Raw genomic sequence first — 21,819 nt, 5'->3', positions numbered from 1 at the left:
ACCTTCCCAATCTCTCTCTATGTATACGTATGTATATGTATATATGTATTGTGGTATATAGAGGAGTACATATATACATGTTAGTTTGTGTGCAAAATATACAGTGTGTTTGACGTAGACTGTACCCCTAAAGCACACATCTTTGTCTTTGAATAATAAAAAGCTCTGGGTAAGTATTTAGTAGCCGAAGTATAACTCCTTATTCTCCTTATTGTCTTTGGAAAAGGTTTATAAGACTTTAGATGCCCATGAACATTGTGAGTTAGCTCAAGTACAAAAATAGCATTCACCTGTATGAGCAAGCATAAAATAAATATTTTTAAAGCCTGGCCTTTCCCAACCCAGTCACACAGATTCTGTTCATTTAATTGGAATTACACTTTTGCTTTCTGGTTGTTACTGCCCTTGCTAGAATAATTTTGTTCTTCTTGGAGAGTCGGGTTTGATTATAAGGTTTTGAAAAGAATTCCCTTGAATGTACAAAAATAGCTCTGGTCCTCACTTACTCTACAGTCCCCAAATTTAAATTCTCTTGGTTCACTAGATCCCTAAACTGTTCTACCAGACTCCAATAGCAATGATTCATGCCACAGTAGTCATCGTTCTTTGCAGGGCTATTAATATCTAAATGATTATTAATGCAAGGATGGTAAATATTTGCTCAATAATATATTAAATTACAATGAGGGACTAAGTTCTCTATAGATCGTAGAAGTGGCACTTCTTATGACCTCTGGTTTGCAACTTTTAAGCTAAAAAGCTGGTAAGAGGCCAGGTGCGGTGGCTCATGCCTGTAATCCCAGCACTTTGGGAGGCCGAGGCAGGTGGACCAGCTGAGGCCAGGAGTTTGAGACCAGCCTGGCCAACATGATGCAACCCCGTCTCTACTGAAAATACAAAAACAAACAAACAAACAAACAAACAAAAATTAGCCAGGTATAGTGGCAGGCACCTGTAATTCCAGCTAGTCAGGAGGCTGAGGCAGGGGCTGCAGTGAGCCAAGATCGCACCATTACACTCCAGCCTGGGTAACAAGAGCAAAACTCCGTCCCAAAAAAAAAAAAAAAAAAAAATTGCTGGTAAGAGCCAGGTATGAGGTTGGGTTAAGAAACTTTTAATTGCAAACATTTGAGCTTGGTTTTTTTGTTTTGTTTTGTTTTTTCCTGTCATTCTAGGGCAAATTATGTCTGGGGAGGCAACTCAGTCTTCCCAGTAACTTTTCTTGGACTCATCCTGAAGATGTAAATTTAGTTGAATAACTAAAGAATAAGTACTAGCCAACATTTAGTGTACCTTTGTGAATTTTTCAAATGTCTGGAATCAGGATTGATGAGAGTCAGCCTTCCATACAGGGGTGGAGATGGAACTTCATCCAGCAAGTTCCAGGGTTTAGATGGTCTCTGCCTAAAAGGCTGGTGTCTGGGAAAGTTCTGGGGGTGGCATGGAGGGTTTCTCTATCTACTGGACTTAGCTTGGTAGTCAGTGGAGTAAGCCCTAAACCCCAGGGCTCTCATCTGCAGGTGGTGAAACTACAATAAAACCTCATCAGTTCAGACCCAAATATTGGAATCTGTGACAATTGAATTGCAGATGTGACTCTTTTTCTTATGTAATATATTTGACTTGATCTCAACTTTCTCAGGAAATTCTAAAGACTCTTCTTACAAGTTAGAGGAATCCAATACCCTTTTTTCCATCCTAGGATCTATGAAATTAAATCTACTGTTTCTTTGACTTCAATTTATAAGTCAACTTATCTATAATTATTACATGCTTAAAAAACGTTTACACTTATGTTGCGTTAATAACTAATGTAAACTTAATGAATACTTTTTACTTTAGTGTCCAATTATAGGCTACATTCAAAAACAGTAAAAGGATATCTCTTTTTAGAAAGTCCAATAAGTTAGGCATTTTTTTGCTGACAGGCCAGCATCTCCCCTCTCCCATTAATCTGAATCAGTGAGGTTTTACTGTAAATTAAAATGGAAACAGCAGGTGTCTATTTCCAGCCAAGCCAACCTTGCAGAATGGTCCATGACTTGATTTTTTTCATTTAATTTGCAAACCAGCCACATGTTGATAAAGGAGAAGTAAGTAAAGTGAAATCTCGTGAAAGAAGAGAGGTGGACCCCTATTCTGCCTCCTAGTGGCTGTTAGAATATCCCTCTAATAACTAATAGATCACAGAAGAGCTTGGCCATTGAACAAACCCTTTCATTTATGGAATTTTTCCATAATCATCTTTCATATTTTCAAATGCCTTCCCATCTTTTTTTGGTGAATGCTCCGGAAAGTGTTTCCAGTGTAAATACTTTGCGGCATTGAATGGGGATGTGGGGGACCAGAAGGGGCTGGCAATTTGTTTTTGTTTTTCTGCTCTCTTTGAAATCGGCAAAACAGGGCCTGTTGACACTGCCACTCATTCTGCATGCTCCCTGCCAGAAATGATTAGTCAACATGCGTGCATGCCTTTGAATTGAATTCACATCTGGCCCAGTCTGATGTGAATGTCACCCCCTGAGACCCTGCACAATGATTTCCGAGGGCCCATGTGCATGAAAATGAGTTACTTCACTGATATTTTTTGGTTTTCAATGTACATATGTGTCCAACCCCCAGAAAAATAAGTCCTGATCTTACTCAGTGTTTTCTAGCCTAAGCCTGATTTTTCCTCCAGACTGGATACAAAACCAAAGCCTCCTTGCTTAAAAAGATTACAACTCAAAAGTTTTGTGACAATTGCAACAATGGTTTTCTTTGACTTAGTATGAAATAGGAGTAACATTTCCAATGTGTAGGGAAACATGAGTTCTTGAGTTTTTGTATGCGACCATAGACAAGCCCCAGATATGTAGATATAAGTGAACAATAATTACAAATTTTCAAGTTAGACCAGCAGAAAACCCATAAACACAGTGAAGAAACTCCCAGATTTTAATACCTTAGAGCAAGAACTAGCCAACAATGATGACAAAGAGCATGACTCAAAACATACTGAGTTATTGTAAATTGAACAGAAGTTCCACGTCTGTCATTTCTACTGCAGCATCCTCTGACCCATAGGTCAGAATAAAGGCTCTCTATGGCAGGCCTGGAATCACGCAAAGCACTGCCTTAGACACTTAGCGCCCCAATTGTGTCAAAAATTCTGTTCTCTTTACAATAAAATTACCAAACCCTGCTGGATGCACCATTAATTTTGAACAGTGAGGGCTAGAATTCACATCTTATGTCCGAGAAAGAAGCTCATCACTTCTTTGTCTATTGTTTTTCTGCCAAATTTTAAAGGCCTTTGCGTGGTGGTCAGATTTAATGGTGGAGCATGCGGAGACGTTCCTGTCACTCTTTGCAGTAGACATGGATGCAGCCTTAGAGGTGCAACCTCCAGACACATGGGACAGTTTTCCACTATTTCAGCTGCTGAATGATTTTCTCCGTACTGACTGTATGTATTACCTTTGACTGTTTGACTTTCCTAAGTAGTGTGCAGATAAACAGATCACTAAGATGTCTTTATCCCAAGCAGACTACAGGCTTGACATAGCTCTTCATGGTTTTATTATTATTAACCCCACCCCCCAAAAAGAAACATACAGCTGAAGGGTATTCCCTTTCTTCCAAAAAGTGTCCTGTTCTAGGGACGCTGTCTCTTAACTAGACAGAATAACCTGAGAGTAATGTGAGAAGATGTATCCATTTTTTGTGTGTTTTATTGTCTCTCAAATTAATTAACCTCTTCATATTTTGCAATTTTTATCAAAAGATGCTTTCTACATGAAAAAAAAATTTCCAGCTGACTAACATGTCAAGCATTTCAGAGTATGTTATAGTGACAACAGCCATAAAATAGACCTTCCTCCCCAGGGAGGGTGATGAAGGAGGGCAGAGTATGAAGAATGTTCTTTCTTCCTAGGAACTTAATGGGAAGAAGGGAAGTGGGTGCAAGAAAAACAGAAAAAAAAATTAGTGTGGATTGTTGTTTTTGTTGTTTCTTAAAGTAGCATGATCGTTTTTCCTTTTAGAAGATCAATACCAAGGGGTAAAGTGTTTTTGAATTCCATTTCAATGCTTTTTATGTACTTTTTTCCTTCTCTTCTCTTTTTGGCTTCCTTAGAAGCAGTATATTTAATGTAGAAGACAATCAATCATCTGTGTGTGTGTGTGTGTGTGTGTTTGTGTGTGTGTGTGTGTGTGTGTGTGTTGTACATTGATAAAGTAGCTGTGGGTTCTTAACAAGCTTTTGCTTATCTGTTCTAGATAATTTGTGCAATGGAAAATTTCACAAACACCTGCAAGACCTGTTTGCCCCACTTGTTGTTAGATATGTGGATCTGATGGAGTCCTCAATTGCACAATCCATTCACAGGGGCTTTGAGCGGGAGTCATGGGAACCAGTCAAGTAAGGAAACCTTTTTTGATACCATCGGAGTTTGGGTACAAATGGCTGGAGAGTAATACAGAAATGGATTAATGATGTCATATGGGTTTCACTGTTATTGTGGACAGAGAGAAACACCATACATTTCTTCTACTATGATGCTCATAGCTTCTTTGCCCAAATGGCAGGAGGGTCGGGGATGGAGGAGGTGGGCAGGGTAGGGGAAGAGGTTGAAAAAACGTTTTATGAAATGAAATCTCTTATTGCACAAGATAAATAAGGAAGAAGGAATATAAACTCGGCTGTGATATTTGTGTGGTATGTCTTACTCCAATGGTGTTATCTCTAGGATTCAGTGTTTCCCAAAGTGTGTTCGGTGGGGTTCTAGGCAGGGAGGTCAGCAAACTTTTTCTATAAAAGGCCATATACTTTATACTTAGGCTTTTGGAGCCACATAATCTCTGTCACAACTCAACTCTGTCACTGTAGCATGAAAGCAGTCATAGACAGTATGTAAATGAATGAGTGTAGCTGTGTTCCAATGAAACTTTGTTAACAAAACAGGTCCATAGTTTGCCATTGCCTGGTCTAGGCCTTTTAGATGCACCTTTTTAAAAAAAACCTTTATGGCCAAGTATGTTTAGGAAACAATACCTACCCCACTGACCTAGAATTTTGTGTAACTCTGTTTAACCCGGATTTTCCTAAATGTATTTGACAACCGTGTGCTTTTTTTAAAATGGGACATATACCCTGCAGGATAAATTATGGGAAATCTTGTGGGTTGCAAGTTTGTCAATTTCCGCAAATGTTTGGCAAATTTTAGGTCTTATTTGAAAATGTCTGGCAGGCTTGGTGCCATCTCCATTCCCCAGACGGGAAGAGGGCTTGACTTGAGGCTCCAGAGGGTCAGTCTCAGACTCCCCTTTCTGAAAAAATAGAGACTCCTATATGGAGAGTTTGATGGTTATGGTTTGATGGTTTGAAAAGCTCCAGTAAAGCCTACTGCTGGATTTGCCTTGTTAGTTTCTCTCTTTCTTTCTTTCTTTCTTTCTTTCTTTCTTTCTTTCTTTCTTTCTTTCTTTCTTTCTTTCTTTTTAAGGAAATCATTTTGTTCATGCTAGTATTTTACATCTTTGGGATGCAGCAAACAGTATGGAGCAAAGTAGAGGGATGTTACAAGCACATTTTAGGAACTCCAGAACAAATATTCATGAGGCCTTTCCTCAATTTGGAAGCCTTGACTTGCAGCCTATTTTTAAGCAGTTTTCTGAACGGAGACCCTCCTCTAATGTTATACTGTATAAGGCTCTCACTGATAAATTAATGCAAAATAGGCTTTTCTGCCCCCATTCCACATCTGAGCCACAAGAGAAGTTTCCCTATTGCAAGGAGGTTAATAACCAGTAGCTCCTCCTTTGCAAATACCAAGAAATTTAAATTTTAGTTTGTTATTCTCCAGTTTATAACAGTCTCTTAATATGGCCCTACTGACTTTTAACTCAGGGTAGAACTGGATCCCTTGATGGTAAATTATTGAGAGGCTCTATTTTTTTTCAATGTTCAACACAATCAAGACAGTTGTGCTGGAGAATAGCTATTAAGAGGAAAAGGTTAAAATGAGTAATATTTACGTTTTAAAATAACAATGGTCTTGAAATAACATTTACTTACTTGCACTTAAATACGGAGACTACTACTACCAACACACATGGAAGAGAACAATTGGTATCCTTCACTATTCCTTGAAGAGCCCTAGATTTAGTGCCCCGTCTTCCATTTACTAGCCAGAAGTCAAGGGTTCAAACCTCTATGAACTTGTTTGCTCCCCTGCAAAACTGAAGTTTTAAAAATGTGCCTGTCCAGTGTCTGAGAATTGTCATGGAACCTTGTGATAATGTCACTAAGTCATTTTATAATCTGTTAAATTTCTTAAAAGTCAAACACGGCCGGGTGTGGCGGCTCATGCCAGTAATCCCAGCACTTTGGGAGGCTGAGGCGGGCGGATCACAAGGTCAGGAGATCGAGAACATCCTGGCTAACACGGTGAAACCCCATCTCTACTAAAAATGCAAAAAATTAGCTGGGCGTGGTGGCGGGTGCCTGTAGTCCCAGCTACTCGGGAGGCTGAGGCAGGAGAATGGTGTGAACCCAGGAGGCGGAGCTTGCAGTGAGCTGAGATGGTTCCACTGCACTCCAGCCTGGGCAACAGACCGAGATGCCGTCTCAAAAAAAAAAAAAAAAAAAAAGTTTGACACATGACTGCTACTTCTTTGGGGGCATTAAATATTCTTAATACCATCAGAAATAAAGATAGACTCAAAAATCATCTTCATACCTGGAAGTCTTAGTCTAGGGATGTTTTCTTGGGAATTTTTTTACCAATTAAAAAAAAATTTGAACTCTTGCATGGGCAATTTAAAGGTCTGCAAATTGTGAATAAAGGAATAATAGTTGCGAATAATAACCTGAGAATTATGCAGATATGCGTGTGTTTTTTAGCAGCTTTTTGCTATCTAAAATTGTGCTGTTAGTGAATATGATTGTGGTTTGTTCAATTCATACTAAATAGTATATGCCTTTCAGAGTATGTGGAGATCTTTAAAAGTGCCAACTAAGGGCTGGGTGTGGTTGTTCACACTTGTAATCCCAACACTTTGGGGGGCCAAGGCGAGAGGATCACTTGAGGCCAGGAGTTCAAGACCAGTCTGGGCAACATAACCAGACTCCATCTCTACAAAATAAAAAAAAGTAGCCAGGCATGGTGGCACAGCATGTAGTCCAAGCTACTCAGGAGGCTGAGGTGGGAGGATTGCTTGAGCCCAGGAGTTCAAGGTTACAGTGAGCCATGATCCTGCCACTGTACTCTAGCCTGGGGTGACAGAGTGAGACCCTATTAAAAAATAATAAAAAATAAATAAATAAATAAAAAATAAAAACAGTGCTAACTAAAATACAAGCTACCACACACATTGTATCAGCCGATTTTTAAACAGAGTGTGGATGCCACGGGACAGCTTTGCAGAATGGAATAAAATGGAGTGTAAAAAAGAGCTTGGAGACATGTTATGTGCTAAGAGGAGTGACTCTCTCCATGTTTCCTACAACGTGAATAGAAATAAAGTGTGAACTTCCATCTGACTACTTATTGGTGGGTTGATGAAGAAGCAGATTCATTTCTCTTCTTAGATTTTTTTTCCAAGTGAAGAATGATCTTTTTGGCATATTTCTCATCAAGCTCACCCCAAAACAAGAAACTAACTTAGGTAAATAGATTTAGTTTGCTCAGTCTTTTCCATTTTTGCCACAGAATCTTCCAATACATACATACACACACACAGCCTTTCTTTCAAATAATTGTTATCCTCAAGTAGTTCTGTTCTTCTACTTTTCAAAATTTATAAGCACCTCGTTATAAGTAAAATGAGAAATGCATTGTAATGAAATGCAATGTAATGTTCAAAATAATTAGCATTCAAAATGCTGAAGAAAAATAGCAATCTGACAAGAAAATGCTACCAATGTATTGAGTTTGCTAAAAAGAGAATGAAAAATATCATTTATTCTTCAAATCTTCTTATTTTGAAATATGGCCCTGTAAAAGAAAATAAAGATATCATCATTTAGGCTTGATACAATTAAGGTTATTTAAGATGAACAACAAAAACAACAACAACAAAAATAATTGAAGTTATTTGACAGAAAGGGTAAAATGGCTGAGTCCTATGGCAGCCTTTCCCTAGAAAGACAGTCTTCCATCTCTTCGAAAAGAGAAAAGGGAAGCTACATCTCTGTTTCCGTTAAGCCAGACACAGTCATGGTTAGAATCTCTATGAATTGGTGGAAAATGTCATCTCTTTGCTTCTAACCATAGCTAAAGATAGTCAGCTTCTCAAAGACAGTCCCAAGTTGTCAATAAAATCTGGAGCCCATGGCCCTCTCATGGGTTTCCATCAGGACATGTAGTAGGGTCACCACTCACAGTTGGGCAGGTTGCCCACAATCCTTCTGGCAGCTGTGAATATGAGGTTTTGGTCCTAACAAGAAATGGACAACATTTCCATCAGCTCTTCAGTGTTAACTCGTTGGTAATAAGCCATGGTGGCCTTCAATATGAAAGAAAACCTAGAAAACAACTCATTCAAAGTCTTACCAAGTCTAGTACCTCCACCACCCTTGCCTACTACCTTTTCCCTGACAGATGGTCACTCAATCTTTACTTAAACACCTCCAGGCATGGGGAATCCTTGGCTGCATGGTTGCCCACTTCAGGTTAGGACTGTTCTGAGGCAAGAGCCAGGACTTAACTCTGGAGGTGGGGTTCAGAAACCAGACCAAATTGGGAACTAGCTAAAACAAGGATGGGGCAAAAGTGGCTTTCCACAAGACATGCCCACCAGTGTGCCCTGTCAGTTTACCATTGCCATGGAGTTACCACTCATTTCCATGTCAATGACCTGATGACCCAGATGTTACTACCCTTTGCCTAGAAATATCTGACATAAACCTCTCCTTAATCTACATGTAATTAAAAGCATGTATAAATATGACTGCAAAACTGCCCTGAGCTGCTACTCCAAGCACACTGGCTGTTGGAAAGCCCTGCTCTGCAGGAGCAGTCACAGCACTGTAACACCACCAGAGATTTTACATACCACTTCAATAAAGCATTTTTCTTCCACTTTACCATCGGCTCACCCTTGAATTCTTTCCTGGGTGAAGCCAAGAACCCTCATGGGCTAAGCCCTACTTTGGGGCTCTCTTGCCCTGCATCAGCTCTGAATGGTAGAACTAAACACTGCTTCTTAATATAAGCACACTGTAAAATCTGGGATTCTCATTTCTCAAAATGTACTTTCTCACTCTGCCTCAGATATGCATATAAAAAGTATATTTTAATGTCACTTTCCAAATAGTCATAGATATCAATATCTTTTTTTTTTTTTTTGAGACAGAGTCTTGCTCTGTCACCCACGCTGGAGTGCGGTGGTGCGGTCTTGGCTCACTGCAAGCTCCGCCTCCTGAGTTCAAGCGATTCTCCTGCCTCAGCCTCCTGAGTAGCTGGGACTACAGGTGCCCGCCACCACGCCCAGCTAATTTTTTGTGTTTTTAGTGGAGCAGGGTTTCACCGTGTTAGCCAGGATGGTCTCGATCTCCTGACCTTGTGATCCACCAGCCTTGGCCTCCCAAAGTGCTGGGATCACAGGTGTAAGCCACTGCACCTGGCCATCAATATCTTTTTTGAAAATAAGTTTTATTGTATATATTTAAGATATAAAACATAATGCCATAAGATACATATGTAGTAAAATTGTTACTATGGTGGAACATATTAGCATATCAACCATCAAACCAAAGACACCTTAGCAATATGCAGGTGGCCTGGTGTCAAATAGACAAGTAATGTATTTGGTGTCAGATCTCATGATTCTGCCAATAATTTGCTGGGTGACCTTGGGCCACCAAGTTTTGTGAGTTGAGATCCTCCCTCAGTTCACCTCCCTGAGGCTCAGTATCCTACTTCGTCAAACAAGGACTTTGAATAACCAAAGCTTTTCCAATGCTAACATTCTTGAAAATATCACTGTCCATATTCAGACACATATACACATTTGATCATCGCTGCCTCCCTAACACCTATAACAGGGCCTGGAACAAAACAGGTGCTCAATAAATGTTTGTTGATTAATTGCCATATTTGTTAAAGAACCCACACAGGCTAAAAATGATAAGGATGTAATGGGAAAACTATGGGGATGTTTCCCCAGATGAGGGTTTCAATCTAGTTGGGTCTGAGCAACATACACACAAGAAAAATGACTTTATGAAATGTCAAAATTATCATGAAAAAAGAAAAATGACTTTATTTGCCAATGTACAAATTTACAAATAACATAAGGAAAAGTTATGAGGACATAAGAATAGAGGGGAATCAATTTCCACTAAGGGGTCATGAAAAACGTAGCTTGAGAGCAAGATTTCAAAAGGGGTAGGGATGCTGGGAAAGATGATGTACAAAGGTAGAAATACAAGGGAGGGAGAGCATGCAAACGCTGAGTTTTCGCCAGCATGGATTATAACAAAGGCAAGCCATAAAGTTGGAGAGATGTTTGGGAGGTTCTGAAGTCCCATGAAGTTTGGAATTTTTTTTCTGTAGATGATACATTCTCAATGGGGGCTTTACTGCTCATAAGTTGTGAAAATTGACTCAGGTGGGAGGGTGGCGCTTTAAAACGTCTTACTCTTTTTATATATATAGCACAGATCTACATATAATACATAAACAGATATTCTACATATAATACATAAACAGATATATCTGTTGTATTAAATTTTCATGGAGAAGGAAGTTGTGGGGCAGGGTGATAATGAGTAAAAGATTGTAAAATACTGCTCTAGATTCTAGGAAGATATTAGAGAATGCCCCTGCCCCAAAGTAGGGATTAGACCTAAGAACAAACACTGACAGAGGCTTCAGTGTTCAAAGCACTAAGAAGAGACAAGATGTGCTACATATATGCATGCAACAACTGATTCATAAAAGTAGAAGGCATTTTGTATCTTAAATCCAACCCCATCCATAAATCTAAAGCCAAAATCTTTGAGAAAGGCACAACTATATCCCTTCTGCATGGAGTCAGTGTCTTGATTAGAGTCAATTCTAGAAGCAGGAATGACTTCACCTCCACTCATTTCTATCCATAGAAATGATGAGACGTGCACACATCTGTGACATTCATCCATGTAAGAGTGAGTAGATGAGAATGTTTCTAAACCATCCACGGATGGGCACTTTGGCCTAAATGGAAGCTATTCTTTTTCAAGAGTCCCCAAAATGAATGAAAGAGTGTAAATTTTAATGCATATAAGTTGTTAGGATTGCAATTCATACTTCTTGTACTATCCAGAGGTATCCAATTATGATTCTCTCAGAGATGCATAACTAACTTGTTTTAAGGTAGCTGCTAAAAGGGCCCTCTTTAAAGTAATAATTCATTATAGTCATCAGCAGTTCCAGGAGCCTGATTGGAACTAAGTGCTACTTAAAAATTCCCCCTTTTCACATGTATATTAGTAAAATATTATGCTTAGAATTACCTCCTTGATTCTTTATGTTATTAATATCCAAATGAAATATTAGTAACACTAGTAATACACTACATTATTTTTCTAAAAGCAGAAATATCAAGCATGTTTCATCCTTTTGAAAGTAGAGCATTAAAAAAAGAGAAGGAAATGTTTCTATGAGTCCAGTGCGGTAGTCTAGCTGAAATGTCATATTTTACAAATACAATATGTTTTGATTAATAGAAGTATTTTTTTTTATTTTTGTGTGCAAAATGAAGCTTGCTTCTAATTTGTGTACCCGCCACCCGCTAATATGTTTAAATTAAATTGCTTTTGCATACATTTGTGTGTTATTCACTCCTAGCTACTTTTAATTTGCTCAGAATTGACATTTTAACTTTCCAGGCTGCCATCTCTAAGATCTTCTAATTCCTTGATCATTATTCAGTGTGTGTATCATTTAATGATCACATTTGCTTATATAGACTTACACATGTCTCAGTGGAAATCGCCAACGGTTTTGTTACATGGCAGTGTTTAAGACTAAGAGCCACCAGGGACTGAATTCAAAGGCAAATTCCCCATTTAAACAGAGACACATAAAAGGAAAAGTTCCATTTTCCCTTCTGTTTAATAGTCATATAGTTAATTTTTTCTTGACCATTCCCACAAGAGCACCCTTTAGTTCCAAGTAGAGATGTATAATTGGCTTTCCCAAAATGTGAGGTGTAAAGGACAAATTTATGAGACACCTGTTTCCCTTACAGAAGAGAATGCCAGGTAGACAATTTTGCATTCTAGGTTTTTCAGTCTATGAGCTGGGGCTATATTGCCATTGTGAAAGAATAATCTGTTTCTAGAGGGAGACAGGTATCCAGGTGATCTTCAAGGTCCAGAATTTCTGACTTAGCAGAAGGCATGTACCCACCTCCACCCCCCACCCCCTAACTGCCCCCTTCCCTAACTCCCCCACTCCCCCACTCTCCTACTCCCCTACTCCCCCACTTCCCCACCCAAGCAAGCCCAGAGGCAGCTCCAGCTCTTGCAGGAGTCCTGTTAGTCAAACACAGCTTGCCCAGGGCAGAGCTGCTTTGGCAAAACTTGCTCTTCTCCTGCAAGATCCAAAAAGAGAACCTCAAGTCCTTTGCCAAAGTGCTGTCAACTTCACTTAAACAGGAAGGCTCCTCTCAGATGCAGAGTTAGGCTGGGCTCTACCGTGCCAGTGACTTTGGCTGGATGGAACACCCTTAAAATGCCACTACTGAGACACACGGTGCCAGCTTGAGGAGCCGTGTATGACACCGTCCTTCCAAAGAAATACAGTTGATTCAAGTTGGGGGTTTTGTTTTGTTTTATTTTCTCCCTCTACTTATAAAACCATCCATCTCTCTTCCATCACATCAGTTGATCCATCTTTGTCCAAAAACAAAAGGCTGGTACGAGGTAACATTTTTAACTTTTTAGTCACTTATTTTAACTTTTTACAGAAAAATACAGAGCTTGATTAATTTTCACAAATTGAACACACACTCATGTAAGCCATCACACAGATCAAAAAGTAGAACCTCCCGAGACGTCCCTTTCATGCTTTCTCCCAGTGTCTGTCCCACTTCCAAGGGTAACTATTATGATATGAAGCCACATTTTAAATCCACTTTTGGTCAAAGAGTCTAATACAAGAGCTGAATTGGGGATTGTTTTCGTTTCCTTGGTGTCTGTTTTTGTGTGTAAACATTTCTGCATTTTTGTTGAACTTAGTTTGAGAGAGAAAGTTTCTATTTTCTTTAAATGTTCTATAAAATTATTCAAATCTGATCTTTCTTCTTGATACAATTTCATAATTTCGCCATCAACTGACCCCTCATTGCCCATATACCTGTCTTTAGAAGCAGCAGTTAGAAAGAGTTTGGTTTCTGTACATCACCATTAGGTGTGCCTCCAAGTGGGTGAACTTCCTACTCTATTTGGTATCTAACATCTGATTGAGAAATATGCCTCCATCAACAGTAATTTGTTTTAAAAATAAGAAAATTGAAGTGCTCCACCATTTCTATCAATCCCAGTGACTTCACAGCAACCCCAGCCCCAGCCACACCAAGAATTCCAGGAACTTCAAGTTCTTAGCATGAGAAAAGTTCTAGACTCTTATGGCAATGGATATGGAAACCAAAGGCCCCTCCCAAAGGCATGTGATCATTGTGTATGGGTGCACTTTTAAGTCACTGTGTGGTTAATTTTTCCATTAACTTTTGTCATTTCTCTGTATACAGAGCCACACCACAGCTTCCCATCTGTAAGCTGCTTTCTGAAGTGTGTTGCTTGAGTTTTTGCTGTTTTCTTGCTGTGGACTTGGTCAATTTATTTACAATTGTCGTGTGCTTCTGCCACATCTGCATTGTCACTGTGATGGTATTTTTTCTTTCTGTCTGTTTCTTCCACAGGAGTTTAACCAGTAACCTACCCAATGTGAACCTACCCAATGTGAACCTTCCCAAAGTACCAAATCTACCAGTTAACATCCCTCTAGGCATCCCACAAATGCCTACTTTTTCGGCACCGTCATGGATGGCTGCTATATATGATGCGGAGTGTGTATTCAGTTCACATTAGATCTCATTTAAATTTAAGTGATCTTGGCATGGATATGTATTGTTTATTTCTATACATCCTATATAACAGAGATGGAGATGGATAATTAGACATATTTTGCTGATCATACAGAGACAATATTGTTTATTTCTGGCATGCATCATGTTTGTAAGATGTTTGCTATATATACAGCACTAACAATTTGTCTTACGCCCACTGAATGCTGGAGGACTATGTTTCACTTCCTGAATTCTTTTGCAAAAGGATTCTACCCTTTTTGGCAGGTGACATGACTTTAGGAGCTAGACATCCAAAAATAGTGGAGGAAACCTCTTTGGTGGGCTGGCCAGTCATCTCTGGCCTGATCCAAATCTAAGAAGGAAGCACACCTACCTAGAATCTGGGGTGTTTTCTTTAAATAAAAATAAAAAATTCCTAGAGAATGTTTAAACCATAAAGCATATTTCTGGTGTCAGCAAATGGCAGGATATAGTAACAGTATGTTCAGGGCTAAATGAAAATTTCTGAATGGATCAAGCCTTAGTCATATAAATGTTATGTAAAAAAAAATATTATGTACTTTCCAAGGTCACAGTACAATATGGTGCTTTGAGAACTAGGTAATGAGAAGTTCAATAATTCTCGAAACACAAGATTCAAACAATAAATAATTAAATTTTTGGTAGCCATATCATCTGAATATAGGGCTATGCTTTATACTCATCCACATGAATGTCAGAGTTGCATGGGCCACTTCTTGAAAGCCAGCAGTTTGGGGGAGTGAGGGTTGAGAAGCCATTTCTTCTAGCTTCAAAAATGAATCTTCTCTCCTTTTTTAGTTAGCAAGAAGATCGAGCACCCCTAAATTCTACCTCAGGGAAATTAGAACCACGTGCATGATTTAATAAGTGAAATAAGGGTTAGCGATTCTGTACCCTTCTTTGATCCTTTTCTTAGACCACAGCTAATTACAGACCAGATAAGCTTTTTCTTGAAAGAATAAATTGGCACATTTTCAAAGGGAAGTGTTATTATCAAAGGAATAAAAAATGGTCTGAAACTGGCAGTTGATGTTTTGAAATCTTCGAATCACATTCATCAAGACGGCCCTCAGCATTTTTATTTTTGCAGTAATCCAGGTGGAAGACAGACCATTAAAATGACTGCTCTAGCTGGCTTCTCCAAAGCTGCCTAATATTTCTACAACCGACAATTGCTCACAAGTTCACACTAAAATCATATGGTCAATGTGTCTGATTCTCTTTTAAAGGCAAATTACAACCTCCAAAAATTTATATCTGAAAAAAAGCTTCTAAAAAAACACAAATCATATTCATGCTAAGATGACTATATGAAAAAATCAGATTAGGTAGTATCTGTGAAAAATTTAAAAATATCAGAAAGCTTCTCTTCCTCTGTGCATGCTCTGTGACACTGTTTTTGAAAAGATATGAATCAAGACATTGTAATAAAGCAGATAATGGTCTCCGTTCAATTAATTAAGGCATGAGTGGGAACACATTTTGGTAACTGCTCAGCAATCAAAATAATCTTGGTGCTATTGCCTTAACATTAACAGTTTATCTTAAAAATAAAAAGAAAATATTCTTTTCCTCATGTCAAAACTTAATAATAAGCTCTTCAAAGAAAAAAAACCCTACAAGAATTTTTTGAAACTCTGAAACCAGATGGGTGTCAAAATGTTGTTGTAATAAGTACCAATTATTGCATTCATATGTACTTAATGATTTAAAACATACAACCATGCAGTTCCAAAACGGGGCTTAGACTAGACAAAGTTGGGGTTTCTTTTTCCCAAGCATAGGTTGGGGCAGGGGGAAGGCTGAACTTTCACGGAGAAACAATGCATTCCCCCACTTTTGAACAATGCTCACGGCAGTATCTGAAAAGAAGGCGTGGATTCTCAATCACCCACCAGGAAATGCCTGATTCTATATCTTTTCATAATTCCAGTTTCTTCCTTTGCCACCTTTCATTTTAAGGGCGTGTTTATATGTTACCTGCTCCTTCGTGTCAGATACATCTACGTACTGACCTCAGACTGGTCTGTCCTTGAAAACATTACCCTGTTGGTCCAGGCCGTAGGCTCCCTCTCAGCATGCTTGGGCGTGTGCCGCCTCCCCGCCCTGCAGTAGCTGTGTATGCATTTATGCACTAGCTATATTTCTCTCTGAAGCATTAATTCAATGCAGCTGGCATCTGTCACAATAGAAACACCCACTCTCATCTGTTTCTATAGACGATGTCAGAACAAGTGGTAATGCATGGTGTGTTGGACATTTTATAAATTACTGTGTTAGCATTAGTGGTATGCGAGGAAGTGGGTGGGGGGGAGGACACCCCTCAGAGCTCCAAATGGGATTGTTACAAAAAAGACAGCCAGCCAGAGAAGGGCAGGAGGATGAGAGATGGAGCATTTTTCATACACAGGCTTTTTGTAGATGCCCCAGGTAAAAGTTTCTTAGACGTCATCGTACAGAAAGGCATCAAGACCAATTTCCCCAACTGCACACAGGACTGGGTAAGATGGTGCAACGGTAAAAGAGCTCAGGTTTTGAGCCCTAAAGCAGTGACAATATCCCTTGTCCACTAACTTCCACTGTCCCGACTCACCTCATCCTGGTGAGGACCCTGCCTATGCAATGGGCTGGTCTATGAAAATTGGAACAGTAACCAAACTGAACTAGAATTTTGGAATCAAGGTATCCAGGTGTACCCCTCTTGATCTGAATCACCCTAATTTCTTTCCAGCTCTTCAAGAGAGAAAGCAGGTCCTCGCTCACCACTTTGTTAGCACTGTCCTTTGAAAACGAAAAGTCTTGTGCAGTCTCCAAGAGGTCTCCACTCTGGAGGGGAGCTGGGGAAATGCATGAAACCCTGAAGTTTAATAACTGCATGTTGCCATGTAGTTATTATCTGTTGAGACTATTTCTCCCCCTGGTTCGTGGCCTTCATCTGAATCATCACATGTGTTAATGTGGTTATTAAAAGAAGGCTGATTTTTACCATACACCATTCTCCTGGTTGTTATGGGGCAACACCTTCCCCAGACTTCTCAGTGGTCTGGGGTAATTGGCTGAGCAAAGCACACTAAGTCATGTATGGTAAAACTCAAAATCTGCCGGTGGAGACTCGCCCCCGCCTCCACCGCCAACACACGTTGTTTTGTATGTTGAAGCTGCTGTTTGCCTTCTAGCCCCCAGTTGTCTCTGTGTTAGTTTTTGTAGAGCCTGAGGCCAGTGGGTGACTCTCATTTTCTAATTTTTATCCTGCCAGTAATGGGTCAGGCACCTCAGAAGATCTGTTTTGGAAACTTGACGCCCTTCAGACCTTCATTCGGGACCTGCACTGGCCTGAAGAAGAGTTTGGAAAGCACCTGGAACAACGGCTGAAGCTGATGGCAAGTGACATGATCGAATCTTGTGTCAAAAGGTAAGTATAGGTGGCTGGACAGGTTCTGCACACCCTCCCCACCATACACAGACTCAGGGAAGGGTAGATGGCTGCTCTTTCTATTGGCTGTAGTTTGAAACTAATTGGAGAAGGGGATTGCTTGTCAAAGTCAGCTGGAATCGTGGCTGTCAGCGTCTAACTTCCATTCACCTGCCCTCCATCTGTCCCAAACCCAAAATAATCTGGCTGCCAATTTTTTCATGGTTGTTGGCTTTAAGATGAAAAGATCCCTGTCCATTCTTGTTTGTATCCCTGATATCTAGCAGTGTCTGGCACAAAATACTTAACTAGTAAGTATTTGTTAAATGTATGAATGTGTGCCTGAGTGGACAATTAGAAGGGAAAAAAAGAAGAATATGCAATTCTGGAGCTGGCGTATCCAGTATGGGTAGCAGAAATCTAATGGTTTTCTAACAATGTGGATAGGGCCTCAGCATCATCATTCACTCCATATATAAAAGATGAGCATATATGTGGGCCAACTTGTAGTTGTCTTGTTGAAAATCTAGCTGGATTTCAACAGCGGGGCATGAGACATTGAACATTACATTTTGCCTGCACATAGATTCCCTGTTTTGTCACTGTGGCTTTTAGGACTAGGTTAGGAATGCTGTACTTGAAGTTCCCAGGCAGACTGTTCTGAGAAGGTGAGGGAAAAAAATGAGGACAACATTCATCCATTCAGCAAACATCATTTGAGCTCCTCCCATATGCCAGGCACAGGGCTAAGTTCTTGGCATACAATGAAGAATGAGAGTAGTAGAATCCCTTTCCTCATGGAGTGTCTCTATATCAAATATAGAAATAAAATTCCACTGAGGGGACATCATCATCATCACTCTGTCTACCCCCCGATACACATCCAAGTTCCTTTTCTAGTTCATAACTGTTGCATTATTTTTCCTCATTCAAAAAAAAAAAAAAATAGATTGCAAGCAGCACAGGCTACTCCAAATCTCCAGATGTTGTGTAGCTTGGTTGATGGATCAGTTGTGGGTGATGGGGGCCAGGTTTGTCTGGAAGTTCTTTGAACTTATTATTTCATATCTTGGAAGAGGAAAGGTGAAGTAATATCATCAGAACTGGAAAGCAAAAAAGCAAAAGAACAATGCAATCTCAGGTAGGTGAACAGCATCTCAGCAGGAATTGAGAAAGGAACTATGCACTATGGAGAATCTGGGCAGGTGTTTGAGGCCACTTCCAGAAGCTTAAAGTTATAGTGATCCAGATTTTTTAGTATTGCTCTTTTATTCTCACTCTTAGAAATGAAGGCAGGCGTACTTCTCAAACTCAAGATCAAAATATTTCCTTAGGGTCTTGAATTCCACGATCTCCTAGATAGTCTATATCAATTTTAGGAAAAGCAATGTTTTTCCAATGGCCGAACCATCCCATAAAAAAAACTTTTTGCGTGATCTGTCCTAGGGGTGAAATGCATTACAGTAAAGGCTTACCAGTTCCTAAACTGTGCACATAATTGTACAGAAAGACATGCATGTCCTTCATGGAGAGGCCAGTCTGGGTAGGGAGCAAGAAATGGGAAGATGCTCAGAGAAAATGGACAGATATGAGGATGTCACAGGAGGATAGGGACTCTTATCCCTTACCATGCTGTAATCATGTCTTCACGGTTCAGACACCTAAAGAGGGTGAGCTGCACAGAGCCAGGGAGTCGATCTTGTTCATTTGGCGTTCCTCACCCTCCCCTGGTCTCAGCGCCATGCTTGGCACACAGTAGCTGTTAAGCAACCTTTTACTGACAGAAGTTGCTCCACTGCACATGTATGGCTGGCCCGGACACTTAAATTTCCTGATGTCCCTTTTAAATCAGCCCAAAAGCAGACAAGAGCAAAAATGGGTGGAAATATCCCCAGACCTACAGATTCAGAGGACAGAGCATGGACGAGTTTTTGAATGTTTTAATACATAGAATCTACATTAGAAGAGCCTAGAACCATTGTTCTCCTTGGTAGAACAGATTCTGTATCCCTTGTTCTAGGCCAACATAGCAAGGACATTGTTTCATAGGTATAAATATGCAATGACAAAAAGTCAGTAAGGCACTCCTCATGTTTCAGTGCTCCAGAAATTTAATTCATCAATTTGACAGACATTTACAGAGCCTCTAGTCTAGTCTATATCAGGTTACTTGTGCTGAACACAAAACAAGGCATGCTGTCTTTTGCCCTCAAGGAGTCAGTTGAGTTAAATGACCTCTCCTTTTCTGGCTTTTTGGTCCTATAGAGCCCTCTCAGTCATATTAATTTTGCATTCAGCTTCCTCTTTTCACAGCCCTGCACTCCAAGGGCTATGAACAGTTCTCCTGTGAAAACTGAAGACGATTACTTCATTGGAAGGGAGCAATTTAGCATTTCCATTTCTCAAATTGGGCCGGAACTGGCACACAAGCCTCGGAAGATCAGCACAGGGACCTGTCCAACTCAGTCCTCATCAGGACTCCTTTTCACAAAACCGGCAAATGATGTATTTTCAGCGTAGCTTAAAATGATCATCATGATTAGAAAGCTACTTGAGTGCACTGAATCTTCAGAAGCCAAGATACATTTATCTTTAACATGATCATATAATATATAGGGGTGTTTTAAGGGTTTGGGATTTTTAGGTTTTTTTTTTTTTTTTTTTTCTTAAGAACTGGGCTCCCAACCTTAGAAATTATACTTGGCTTCTCTGCATGCACTCAGGGTGTGTTAGCAAGCTGGCATCCTTTCCTGAGCTAACTAGCTGTGTGGTCCTCCTATGCACTGTTAGAAAACTGCTACAAATTCCTCTTAAAGTAATGCTTTCCTGGTGGCTGTATGATCTCCAGAACTTGACGGTGAACAATGCCAAAAAGATGCATCAGGCAAATGGGGCCTTAATAAAGCCACTTACTAACCAGGTGCTTTTCTTTAAAGACATTTGATGATATCACCCACTTCCCTGAAACCTTTTAAAATATAACTAGGCCCCTTTTACAATGCTGATGTCAAGGATAAGATCTCCCACCTGTATTACCAGCTGGCCATGTCAGGCTAGGCTTTTTCTGTGAGTTGTTAGCACATTGCTGAGACCCTAATTTGACCAATGTCAGAATTATGTTACATTCAGATTCCACCATCACACAATTCTTGAATTTGTATATGTATATTAAGCGTACATATAAAATAGTTGTATATTATGACATTTTAAATCGTAAAATAATGTATTTTATTGCAAAATAATACATCGACATTGAAAACAAAACATAGTGGAAGTCCCCCAATACCACACCTCCTAATTTCACTCCCCTCTTCAAAGGTAGCCATCTTTAACAGCTTATGTAGTTTCTTTTTATGTCCTTTAACAAACAAAATAAATTTTGTAGTCTTTAAAGCAATGTAATACACTTGCTGGATTTTAAATTTTTGTCTCTTTCAAAACCAGAAAGAGGAAAATAAAAACCCACAGCAATAAACATCATTTAAGATTTTTTTCCCCACCACGAGGTTTTGAAGATTAAAAACTGCTTTGGTTTTTGTTTGTTTGTTTTGTTTTATTAATGAAGTAATTCAAGGTAGGCAGTTGCCAATGTGAGAGAACTTACATATGCTATACTGCTATAATCGAGTTTTTGTGAATTCATTCATTCTCCTGCAATTAAGGTTCTCCATAGCATGTAAACTATAGAGAGAAATACGCCAAGCTACAGGTGTTCCGGGTACTGCCGAGAAAGGAAGGGTGTGCATGTCTGTCTCCGTGAATAGGCCTTCCTTAGTTGGGAAAGTCATTTAAAAGGGAACACATGTGAAGTCATTGTTGACTGAAACTGATTACAGCCTTCAATTTTCTTTTTCACTGACCTCTCAGAAAATGTCTCCTCCACCTGCTGCCATCTGAACGCTGAATTGGTCTTTTCCTACTTTGTTTTAATAGAACCAGGATTGCATTTGAAGTTAAGCTGCAAAAAACCAGTCGATCAACAGATTTTCGAGTCCCACAGTCAATATGCACCATGTTTAATGTTATGGTTGATGCCAAAGCTCAATCAACAAAACTTTGCAGCATGGAAATGGGCCAAGAGGTAAAAAAAAAAAAAAAAAAAAAATACAGATTTTTTTTTTCCTCTTCATTGATCATGTAGAAGAAAACTTCACAAATTCCTTCCATCTACCCTAGTCTGCTAGTTTCAGAAATACACTCTAACATTTGTGGATTAAGCCATGGATGAGTGTTCAGTATCTGTTTGTCAAGTAGATTTCTAAGGCATGTGCTGATGAGAATGTCAGTCACTTGGAAGTGATTCTTGGCTGGAGTTGGGGTGGCCATAA

At 39.6% G+C, this 21,819-nt stretch overlaps 1 protein-coding gene across 12 annotated transcripts in view; it reads left to right on the top strand.

The window, feature by feature from the left end:
- The window catches only part of CADPS (calcium dependent secretion activator), a 476,794-nt gene that overhangs the window by 377,412 nt on the left and 77,563 nt on the right, over window positions 1-21,819 (top strand). For 4 of the 12 annotated variants that reach the window (XM_055383618.2, XM_055383615.2, XM_055383614.2 and 1 more), the window contains 6 exons: window positions 2,073-2,093; window positions 3,292-3,448; window positions 4,261-4,402; window positions 13,891-14,037; window positions 17,336-17,491; window positions 21,425-21,572. In XM_055383618.2, the coding sequence (XP_055239593.1) occupies window positions 2,073-2,093; window positions 3,292-3,448; window positions 4,261-4,402; window positions 13,891-14,037; window positions 17,336-17,491; window positions 21,425-21,572 (771 nt within the window). The remainder of the gene's footprint in view (window positions 1-2,072; window positions 2,094-3,291; window positions 3,449-4,260; window positions 4,403-13,890; window positions 14,038-17,335; window positions 17,492-21,424; window positions 21,573-21,819) is intronic. The other 8 variants (XM_055383622.2, XM_019024533.4, XM_055383624.2 and 5 more) reach the window with 3 other exon arrangements.

Source organism: Gorilla gorilla, chromosome 2, assembly GCF_029281585.2.
Source record: "Gorilla gorilla gorilla isolate KB3781 chromosome 2, NHGRI_mGorGor1-v2.1_pri, whole genome shotgun sequence".
Classification (NCBI taxonomy): domain Eukaryota; kingdom Metazoa; phylum Chordata; class Mammalia; order Primates; family Hominidae; genus Gorilla; species Gorilla gorilla.
This window is presented reverse-complemented; position numbering and strand designations above follow the sequence as displayed.